At 34.9% G+C, this 12,228-nt stretch overlaps 1 protein-coding gene across 1 annotated transcript; it reads right to left on the bottom strand.

Annotated features, from left to right (window-relative positions):
* Positions 1–396: 396 nt before the first annotated feature.
* LOC108216103 (CSC1-like protein RXW8) lies at positions 397–11,930 on the bottom strand. The gene is made up of 13 exons (XM_064092497.1): positions 11,485–11,930; positions 10,168–10,588; positions 9,621–9,767; positions 8,544–8,607; positions 8,234–8,440; positions 7,237–7,422; positions 4,277–4,578; positions 3,502–3,778; positions 2,707–2,985; positions 1,404–1,637; positions 1,057–1,324; positions 852–945; positions 397–630 (listed from the first exon to the last, which is right to left on the bottom strand). Exons 2-13 carry the CDS (start codon positions 10,440–10,442, stop codon positions 621–623), a joined length of 2,343 nt encoding a protein of 780 aa, XP_063948567.1. The 5' UTR covers positions 10,443–10,588; positions 11,485–11,930; the 3' UTR covers positions 397–620.
* Positions 11,931–12,228: the final 298 nt, after the last annotated feature.

Genomic DNA, 12,228 nt, shown 5'->3' on the forward strand with positions numbered 1-12,228 from the left:
TTTATAAAAAAATATTTTTGACATATTTTAAATAAATTTAGTAAAATTAATAATATTTTTTGATGAACTAGTTACATATGAATTCTTTATAAGAATGTGGACAGAGATGACAACAGGCAGTTTTCAGCGTGTTTGACTTTTAATAATAAACCTCTTTCTAAAACTAGGTTGAGCTGTATTCTTTCAGTTTTTGTTAAAGAAGAATGACTCAATTGATATCAGACTCAATGTTCATAGTTAAGTGTTAACAGAGTACTCAAGTTCAACTCCGTATTAGCTTATTGTTGAGTTTTGACAAAGGACTCAAGTTTAACTCCCACTCCAATATTCAGGAGTAATGCTAAAAGTGAATTGTACTCTATATCCAGAGATCATACATTGTGGTGGATATGACGATAAATCTGACGATTTCGATAATTTGCATTGATACGATATGTCACTTAAACAAAGTGGGCTATGATATTTATAGCTGAATCTATGTAGTTTTAGACAAGAGGTGAAGAGATTAAAATGAACAAAATTAACTTCATCAAGAGCTTTACCTTCATAATGCTGCTTGTCACTTTCTCCAATAATGAATGCAATTTAGGTTGTCATTCACCAATCATCCAAGTGCATATTTAGGCAGTCCTACATTTTCTAGTTTGTGTGCACCTAAATCAGCAACAACTACAAGTTGATTGGGGGGTTGGGGTGGGGGGTTGTTTACATTATACTGAAGACAGGTGAAAAATAGCGGATGTCAGAATTACTCCCAAGCTTTTCAAATGCCAACACACGTCCATTGATGAATTGATATATAAATATGTGCCCATGAAAATTAATTGATGTGCAAAAATAATACAACTCACCGTAAATCAATTATTGATTCCTCAGTCTCAAATTGAGTCTCAAATTGAGGAAGCTCGGTCAGTGTATTTTGTGGGGATTGGTTCAACCTCATTACTGCAAAATGGATGATTGCTTGGTAAATTAGTAGAGGGATTTAGATTCCTATGCAGAATTAGGGATCATTAAGAGAAAACATCATATGTAAAGGAGTTATTGGTAAATCACCTGGGATAATATCATCTGCGTCTTGAAGCTCGCGATCATCCTCATTTTTAACCTGGTCTATTTGCCCGGATGTAGGTGAGTTGTGATGAGAATTGGATTTGAAGGTACAAAATGTGGAGCGCAAATATTCATTAAGCTCTTGTAATTCTCTATCATTAGGGGAGTTCGATGAAGATGATTGGAACTGACAATAGGCTGAGCGCAACATTTGATGAATCTCTTTCAATCTTCCTGAATGTTCATCCTGTCTATCCATCTCCATGACAACCTGGAGAAGCACAATACAATAACTATATAGAAAGAGCGCTTTTCAGAAGTCAAATTGCTGTCCATATTTTGCCCAGTACCTGTGCAGAAGGGCTTTTAAATAGTGGAAAAAATCTTTGCCTGCAGTAGAAGTGGAAAAGGAGAGTGCAAATGATCAGTGTGGTGGTGAAACTCGAAGAATATTTTGCTTTCTTGAGAGTGAATACTCCCAGGACAATTGTTTGGGTCAGCAGCAATGAGAAGATTATTGCATTATGCGCAATAGGCCAGTAAAGTCCACCGGTGTCGTATTTTGTGATGTATACATTGATAAACTGAAAGGTTCAATTGTACATTTTCAGATACAGAACAGATATACAGACTAGAAATTAACCTACCAGAGGAATAATAATAGGAGAGACGGAAAAGAGGAAATAGCAAGTGTCTTTGATAACTAGAACGAAAAAAAAGAGAGCAACTTATTCAACTTTCCGGAAACAGATAATGCAATAGAAATCCTCTGAATAAAAAAATTATTGCCACACTGAACTGCCAAGACTGTGATATGCCTCTCCAAATTGTGTATCAGACCACTGAGAAATATAATTAGTGGCTAAAACATTTTTTTTTATTCTATATAAACCAAACTAGACCAAACATTGCCCAGGATGTCCCTATGTAGTGTGAACACATACTTTAGTAGCTGGCAAAATGATTAACCACAACTTAGGTTTTCAATTAATTATTATCTGCAGGAGACTCTGAAAAAAAAAAAAATTGTCCCTCAAAAGCTCCCATCTTCTTTAGCCAGCCCTAAACTTATTTTATCACAAAATAAAAGGTAAACAACTTGCATTTTTTAAATTTGCGTCCTAAAGTTGAAAGACAACTTAAATGTGAAATTAAAAGCTTATACTATTATAGTAATGGGAATTTCTTAGTGTGAATTTTTGAGATAAAAAAGCTTATACTATTATATTAATGATATACTATATGCTGTACTTCTGCATAACATATATGTACATCTTTACACATTTGTCTCTTCTGCATGCAGTGTATATCAAATACATGTTGAGGTTCTAGTTCACTCTTTCTTTTTCGTACAGTTCCATCACAATTTACACAATGCGCGACTTTTAAAATGCCTTCAGAGACTAGAATCTATTGATTTGTAAATATATGGTAACATCACTATAAAGAAACGCTCTTTTAAATCACATTATGTAATTGTAAAATGATGACAGGAAGCAATTGATTGCTATAACTGTACTGATGAACAAACAGCAATATTATCGAGCAATTAATTAAGCAGCCATAAAACAAATAATAACCAATTAGCCATTATTTTACAAAATCAGATTTGAGAAATGAGTAGGTTTATATCATTAAGTTAAAAATGCTTACCTGATTACGGTACACAAGGTAGGCAAGGAAAAAGTAAACCATCAAGAAGGGTAACATTAGAGGTGCTGTAACTGAAGCAGTGAAGCCTAGCAAACCAAACAGAAGAATTCTCGGAATCTCAGTGTGGTATGGAAAAGTCAGTGGATCATATGACACAACACCCTTGCCTAAAAATATGGTTTTATCCAACCAATGGCACAAAAGGACAAAAGGCTGCATTAGCTCGCTAGCCAAACCTGTCCACCCTGATGTTAACACGTAACTCATAAAGAAGACAGCCTGAAAATTTTCAGTTTCATGGTCAGTAATTATATAAACATCACACGGCTTCATATTAAAACCCTTGCTTCAGTTAATATATTTAATAGCATGATTCTTTATCACCAACTTATATGAAGAAATGCTTAATCTCTTTCAAGCAAGACAGTCAAACTCGGAATCTCAAGGTAGTAGTAGCAATTCAGAATTTTCCTTTGCCAAGTGCTAATTTAGACTTAAGCAGACTTGAAGAAATGAGCAATTAATTATGATATGTTGCCCCACAAACCCAAAACCTAGGTTCTTGTGCAGAAAAACATGTATCCTACATATTATAGCATGAGATATATCTAGTCCACAGTTGTGTAACATTCTTACATACTGCTCACTTGGGGTAATAATAATTATGGGTAAAATAAGGCACTCACTAATCCATATCAATATATACATTTAGGATATGTCAAAGAAAACTATAAACATTAGAAAACTAAGAGTGCTGAAGTTATATAATTATTCTATTAATAGAAGAGTGATCACCATTGATGGTACTCCACTGGCAAGTTTCAATGGAATGTCTGTCAAACTTTGAATTCTATCAATACTCTCCAGAACTGATCCTGATAGAATATTAGAAAAGAAGACATTCCAAATCATAAAAAGTAAAACTTTGTGGCATGCACTTATTTTTCTGCCACTACGGGAAATAGGACCCTCTAATGCTGCTAAAGTCGACATTACTGGTGGAACAGCATATAGAAACAGCATTAACATCACACTTGGAAGATATCCGGTAACCATATCAAAGATAAAGTTCCTGCAATAACATCGGAAATGGAAAGTGCATATAATCTGGTGTAATCTGGATGTTACTGAGACAGTAGAAAGCGCATTAGTTTCAACACGTAATAAGAAGTAAATCTAGATGGAAATGAATGGTACCCCCTGCAGGGAAAGGGAATCTAGTGTGACGCACTTCATGCAGATTTGTTTAATTTTTTAAATTACTCTCCATTAAAATTATCAGAACATTAATATCATTCATTTGATATGCACACTTGTTCTGTATTAATTTCTTCCACTAGCAATATGAACTTTGAAATGCTGAAAACATAAACCCTTTCTGTAAGAATAGTAATACCATCAAATGTCTTCTAATAAGTTTCTAGAACATTCACAAGATAATCTGGTAACATAATAAGGACCACAACTCAGCTCATTTTAGCTAACAAAAATTAAATATTTTTATGCCACTACAGGAAATAAAATAAACTTTAGCATGCTTCAGAAGTGTGAACTTGACAATATAACTCACCTCTTATTACTCAACCTTCTCACAAAAGCAAATTTTTCCTTAAGCCTCTCTAAGTGGACAAGACTTTGAACAATCGACACAGGCACAAAGAAGAAAATCATCAAGAGTAAGGCACCCAAGTGAGTTCCTATCTTGCGGACCCAGAGCAATCTGTATGGTACACAAAGGTTTGTCCAGAATACATCTGACGGTTCTGGAGCAATATCTGTAACCCAGTGCATAGGATTTGGTGATTGTAGTGTCTGTGCAGCAACCAGAGCAGCATAACGAGTTCTGAAAAAGACTAAAGCAGCTGCACACTCCTGCACAGAGATACCAAGTAATTAGGATAGCGAGTTTATCATTGAAACCAAAGGATATCTCATGAAATGTGGTTACTGGTTAAAATTCAGGTTGCAAGTAATGATTTCTAGCTAGTGTCACAAGCAGATAAAAACAAAGAGGACACTTGCTAAATTTACCAAGGAAATAGAGTTATAAGTCCTGGAAAGGGATTCAGGCAATATAAGAATTAGGAAAATAAACAAACGAATCAGATATTGTTGTCTCCACAATTTACATTATTATTATCGACAACTCAGCTGCTTATTTTTTACTATAGATTTGCACTTGTATGATATGAAACCATTATATAAAGAATGAATGATTGTCACGTTGGCGCAATGGTTTAGGTAACCAATCATGAGTTCGACTCTCGTAACATACATGCCGGGGGTCTTTTTCTGGACAAAGCCTTTCTACTCTTTTGAGTAGCAGGATAAGTATGTCCTTGTTCCCAATATTAAGAATCACTCAGAACTTAATACTTTATCCAACGCAAGATATAGATTTAAGGGGTATTAACAAATTAGCCATGTACTTTACAACCACTTTTGCTATTCAGATAAGAAATAAATTGTTCATAAAGAAAGAAATAATATTAATAGATGCAGAAAGATCCTACAAGATGAAACAATTAGCTGCCCTGGGAGAGTTTTGGAGAAATTGTGGAATTTTTGAGAAGCTTTTAATGCACTGATGTTACACCTAGTTTTGATAGCTGGAGTGAGAAATTTAATCTGTTGAGAGACGATGTATAAGGCCTGAGAATAAACCTGGAAGATTCTATGTACTTCGCTTCCAACATTAAGCAGAAGTACCATCTCTTTGGAATTGATGGTTCAGTCCACACATCTGCTTTTCTCGAAGATGTGCACAGTATTATTATATCACAGCATCTGGTGTGTGATAATTATGAATGGTCTTTATGCGATGGAAAGTAATCAATCATCTTGCTAGCTTTATGATATCATTTGGTAGATCTAATTGGTGTTGTAAAATTATTACTGCAACCACCCTAAGGTGTTAGGAAGCAGAAGACAACACCAAAAAGACAAAACATATAACTACTTGAGGTTGGACTGTGGGAGGGTTTGAAACCTGGACGGCTTAAGTAACTAACTATACCATAATCATATGTTTTTAGGAGGAAGCCTTAAATCTTATCTGGATCATTATTATATTCAACAATACAAAAAACGAAAAGTATGCACAGAACACTATGTTCTAAACATTTGTTGCACCACTATCGCCAAACAAACTTAGTGTACTGTTCTGGCGGAATTCCTACAGGATATGACAAAGCTCAAGGATTTCCTGTAACAGCTAAATTCCTTTCAACCTAGGAAGCCCCAACACTCCAAAAGGCTGTCGAATCCGTGTCCGACACGGCGACTCGACACCGACTGGGCTGAGTATGTGGCCGACTCGCTATGTGGCGTGTTGACACGCGACACGCGGTCGACTCGTCACCAACACAGGAGCGACACGCGACTTACTTGGCCCATCAAAAAATGCCCAAACCCATATGTTTTCTTTGCCTGGCCCAAACCCATATGTTATTCAACCTAATATCACAGTTCTTATCTCTTTCATAACATCTCCCTCCTCTTTTCATCTTCATCTGATATCCATCCGCCTATATATACATACATCTCTGTGTGTTTAAAGTCCATAAACTATGAGCAGGTCAATGAGTTCAAGCGCGATTAGCAACACTGCTGCTGGTGCGGAGGAAATTGATATGAATTTTCCATTGTGGAAGTATGTGACAGTGATAGAGAAAATGCAGAATAGATGTGTGTCTCATTATGAAAGAAACTCTATTATTATTATGAATGAAGTTATTCAATATTTGACATATAATATTGGGTCATGTTCCACATAGAACCATTAGCCATAGAACCTTAGAACCATTAGCTTAATTCTAGTATTAGTTAGGGTTCTGCAACAGAACTGCACCTGAAAAAAATGTCTTATTTATGTATTACTATATTTTGAAATTACTTTTGAACAAACACAATGATGCAAAAAAACATGTATTTAGATTTAGATCCTGAAAATCTATGTAAAAAATAGGGTTCTACAGCAGAACGTCAGTGGTTCCATGATTCTATTTTAAGCATTGGTTATCTCTTGAGCGCGACCCGATATAATTAATTATATTTTTTTGTTACTATATTTTTAATGTTGTGTCCCGTATCCAGGACTCTTTGAGAATTGGTGAATCCCCGTGTCCCGTGTCCCCGTATCCGAGTCGGTGCTTCCTAGCTTTCAAGTGATTAAAAAAATCTATTTAGAGATTTGGTTGCATCTTATCACCGAAATATGCATCTCTAACCCAAAAAAATGCCTCTTTTTACAATCACAATTATCATGGTTGACGCGATAATAAGGTGCCAACTTTCTATCGCAAGGTCACGTGTTAGAACAGGATTTGAACCCTTGGAAACAGCCCCTTCATAACAACCAAGGAGGCTGCATACATCGGTCCTACCCAAAACCAGCTGATGCAAAAGACTTGTGCACAATGCACTTGCACGATCTTTTTTATTTTTAACAGACAACATATTGCTGCAGTCATACAGTAAATTATCAGATAAGTCAAGTATAAGATGTTCGAACAGTAGGATACATGTCACCTGTTCTCTTAGATCTTCTGCTAAGCCACGTCTATCATCATCATCAGAATCACTACTATATAATCTCCTGGAAAGGATCGTGAAGGGCTTTTCACTTGATCCGCAAAGGCCACATCTTACCATACTTGGACCACATTGACTCACATCAGTGGACTTGAGCATATTGTACATGTACTCTGCCTCTCTCTGGAAGCATTAACATGAAAACGAAAAGCTTATGAGGGTCAAGCGGAATAATATATATAGATAAAGACCAAAACTAATCTCAAACTGAAAAAATTACTGATGATACTGTAACACCAATCAGTATACATTTAAGGGCAAAATTGTAGGCATATAGTCATATGAAAATCGAAATAGCGTTACATTTTGGTAAAAAATCAACTCAAACAACTACATAGACCAGTGAAGTGGGTCTTATCCATGATCAGGCCATCACAAGTGCAATTTGAGATACACAAATATACACACACATACACGGTTGATTTCCTACAGTCTCAGAGGCAACAATTATTTCATCCATCATCATAGAGTGGAAAAACCAATCCAGGCTACATTTATTTATTTACTCATCAACATTTGACTGCAATTAATCAGTGAGTCAAAGCATCTTTATAGATGAAGACTATTATCTCCATGGAAACTTGACTCCTTTTTCAAATGCTGTAATTAATGTGATTGTGATTTAGGCGTTCAGTACCTATTAAGTATTATGTGTTGATAAACATAACGATCACAAGAATACAAGTGTCATTCCTATTTCATTAAATTATATCAAAATCCCAAACAAGGGTGATGACTAATGACTGATGAGAGTCGTTCCGTATCATGACTAATGTGCACTTGTTTACTTTCGGGGCCACTAAAAGAGGATCTCAGTGAAACTGTATATGCATTTATGGATAGAATAGTGTGAAAAGCTATGTGCATTACAGTATCGTTTACAGAATAGTAATAAATACAATTGTCAAAAGTTATAAGTCTGTCAGAAGCTTACCACAAGTTCCCGAACTGTACTAGGGAGATAAACCATTTGGTGCGACATATAACTTGAAGAATAGTAATTTGTGAAGAAGTTGGTTACTGAATCACTATAAGAATCTCCTGAAAAGGGGATAGCACGAACGATAACCGTAAAGAGGCCTAGTTTCTGGCGATTACTAGTGATATAATTGATCCTCTTCTTTGCAATACTTTTGCTTTCCTAGACCAAGCAACAACAGTTACATAGATTATGACTCAAAAAAACACGAAGGGAAAGAGAGGGATTAAATATATTGCATGATAAAAAAAATTGAAGTTCTTACTATGTACAGGAGAGTAAAGGCGCAGAAGGTTATGCCATATAATGCGAGACAGTGAACCCAAAGCCTGAAAAAGGACATGTAAGATGAATTGGTACACTGTCGAGGAGGCAAGTACACAATTTTTGGTGGGTACTGGGTAAATATGTTTACATATAGGAGTGTATTTTCCTAACATGGCACTAGAAATAGTGGAAACGATATAACTTAGGTGTTCCTTGATATATGATTATTGCAGAAGACTAATAATACTAAAATCAAAATAATCAATATTTTTTTGCAAGTTACCACAGTAAGGGAAACTATCCCTAGCATTATAGCTGAGTGGATAGCCTCTTCTCTTGGTAACAAGAGGACTCGAGTGTTTGAGCTCAGTGGATGCATGTGTGTGAATATCTTAATTTCTGTAACTGAGTCTGACCATATCCAAATATGGTAAAATATCAATGGACATTATATGTGATATTACAGGTCCAAGTTATATGGAGTCCACAAAACATTGGAGTATTGGAGTCCAAAATTGGATAAAATATAATCTAGGCGTTTTAGTTTTTGTTTTTTTTTTGTTCTACAATATTTGTAAGCATCCGACAAACTGAAGATTATGTTCTACAACATAATCGTTGTAATCAAAAGGCAGAACAATTACTTTTAAAAATCGCAGGACACTATGTTTCATAATATAACTCATAAGCAGGATAATGATTTTTAAAGTTGAAAAATGTTAATGATTAATTGGATAATCAAATATTTTATTTATGAATAAATTAGATTTTATGACTGGTAGTACAATACTCCAACTTAAAAGTGGACTCCATAAGACCTAACTTTGATATTACAATATCAAAAAAAATGAATTTATCACGAAAAGAGTCCTACACACATCTAAGGCTTTGAACTGGAAGCCAGTAGACCAGGAAAAAAGATATTTTAAATCTTCTACGTCAACCTTATTTAAGTTTAACTACAACAAGTCAAAGTCTGTTGGCCTGCATAAGCGAGAATCAACAAACTTTGTTAAGTTGAAGTGTAAATAACTCAATTACATATGTGATTAGAATATGGGAATAAGAGTCATACCACTCTGATCCTTCTTTAATATTCCCGATGGTAAACACTTCGAGTGACTCTGCACGGAGTCTCTTATGATGTACTGGCTGACCAAAGTAGTTCAGTGGAAGCACTACACAAATGCAGATAACACCAGCAAAGGAGAACAGCCTGATACTGCATAAAATGCAATGCCTATCGTAAGTATCTGAAAATACTAGAAGTATAGTTCCGGGACAATGATAAAGATGCATGTGTAGTTCACTATCTCAGCGTAAAAATGCAAATGACAATTTTCGTTACCCACAATAATACGTTATCTGTGTATCCACTGCAAAGTATAACACATATCAGATTGATAAATATGATAATTTTACGATTAAACACCTAATTATTGTCCGGCATACTGCAAGCAAGTGAATTCAAAATAATGAATCTAGTCAGCTGTTGCAATTTCTACAATAATTATGTAAGATAGGAATCTAACATGGGGTGAGGGATAAATCGGGGTAGGGATGACTAATGAGAAAGGGAAAATGATAAGGGCGAGGAAGTGAAAAAGTTATGAAATACTTTCCAGAAAACAACGATCCGGAAAAAAACAATTGCATCTACACCCCCAATTGCCGATAATTCTTCTTCAGTTGTCTCCCAAGCTTTAACTATCCAGCCGGCCGAAGGAACAAATCTGTCTAAGCTGAATTGGTCTTTTAATTGTACTTGAGCGAACCTTTGCCCGAAGTACACCTTTCCGTTGCTTGGTTGTTTTCTTAATATAGAATACAGTGTGGAGAGCAGTGCGCACAAGGCTATGTTGATTCCAGCAGAAGTCAACAAAGCAGACAAATTCATCTCCTTCCACTATGTCTGAAACCTTAAGGCTGACATAACACATAAGGAAAACCGGGGAGTTACCATGAAGACTGATATAGAAGAAACAAAGTGGCACATCGGTCCAGCAGTTGCAAAGGTCAGCAACCAATGTCCTATAGAATATCCTACAGAACCACCAATGTATTTTCAGCATGGCTGATAGCAAAAAACATATCATTGTCCTATTCACACATGTCTTAGAGCAAGTCCAATGCATAGCGATATTGACCTCTCTTTAGACACTAATTTGACTATGCATAACCAATATAAAGTTAAAAATAGATACCAACCTAAAATTAGCGATTATGGACCACTCTTAGAGCAAGTCCAAAAAAAAGAACCAAATATGACTATAGCCAGCCATTTTGCATTCAGCTTTCAGCATTACACTTGCTCTTACTCATTATATCTACCGTCTGACTTTTTAAGCAGAGAACATGCAAAATAAATCAAGGTTATGAAAAACGGCAAAAATCAGGATATGTAACAAAACGTTACTCCCTCCGTTCGACAAAATAAATAATCGAACAATTTTTTTATATCTAAAAATAGAACTCTTCTTGCATATATGGATCCTTGCAATACATAATTGTATCCAAATTATGTGCAGTTGATGGTGATGGGATAATGCAAAAACTCCCAACACATTATTTCCTTGGACAATGACAACCCCCAAATTCCAGAGCAAATAACCGAAATGAAACAGTAATAAAGTGTCAATGCTCGTATAATTTAGCTTATAAGCTAAAAAAAACGAATTGTAAGTGATTTTTATAACCAGAAACAAAAACAAAACACTACAACTTAATGTTCGCAACCTAATCTCTGCATGTTATCAACAGTAGTATTGAGCTACGAACTCATTCATCCAAATATTATTCGCTCGAGTTAATTAATTAAACATGGAGAACTAAAAGCTCCGCACAAAAAAAAAATGAAAACTCAAATCCGAAAATAAAAAAATAAAAAATATAAAAATGATGCAAAATCTGCAGAAAAGGCGAAATAGATTAATTGATACCTGTACCGATGTGAAATTTGCCAGAAATGCAGAGAGAAAGAGACGCTGCTTAAATGAAAATGATTAGTATAATTGTATAAAGTGTGTGATTAATGAGGATGAGAGTAATCAAATTATTTATTTTGTTATTAGATTCTTATTGTATGGAATTGAGATGATTTGGAGGGAGGAAGAAGAAGAAAGAAACCCAGAAACATGGAGAGAAAGTATGAAATGATATTCAGATATTTACTATGTTTAGAACTTGGTGTTGTGTATTATTAATGTTATGAATATTTAGCGGGGACGAGATGTTGGTGCAACTGGAGTCTGGAGATGGTTATGTACTCGGGTCGCTCCGGGAAGGACGAAGGAGTGTTGGGCAATTTAGTTTTTCGTTTTCTTAAGGAGGGAAAATAAGTGGATGCATTCACTTGCTTTAAATTTTTTTTTTTAATTTGTTTTTCTCTCTGATTATAACTCAACTCGGAAGCAGGGTCTAAATAATCAGTAAAAAAGTATCGTTAAAAGCCTAAAATTATAACTAGATTAAATAATAATTATTATATACATATAGGGAGAGATATATTATTTTAGATATTTTTATTGTTAATAATTTTTATTATAAAAATACATTTTCTAATATTTTAAAATATATATTCTTCAGACCGTTCGAACCAAATTATTGTTCTTTAAATAATCTGTTACTAATAATATCAAGCATGATATAGGAAATTCAAAATCAAAACAAAAACTGACAGAGAA

The sequence above is a fragment of the Daucus carota genome, chromosome 4 (genome assembly GCF_001625215.2).
Source record: "Daucus carota subsp. sativus chromosome 4, DH1 v3.0, whole genome shotgun sequence".
Lineage (NCBI taxonomy): Eukaryota > Viridiplantae > Streptophyta > Magnoliopsida > Apiales > Apiaceae > Daucus > Daucus carota.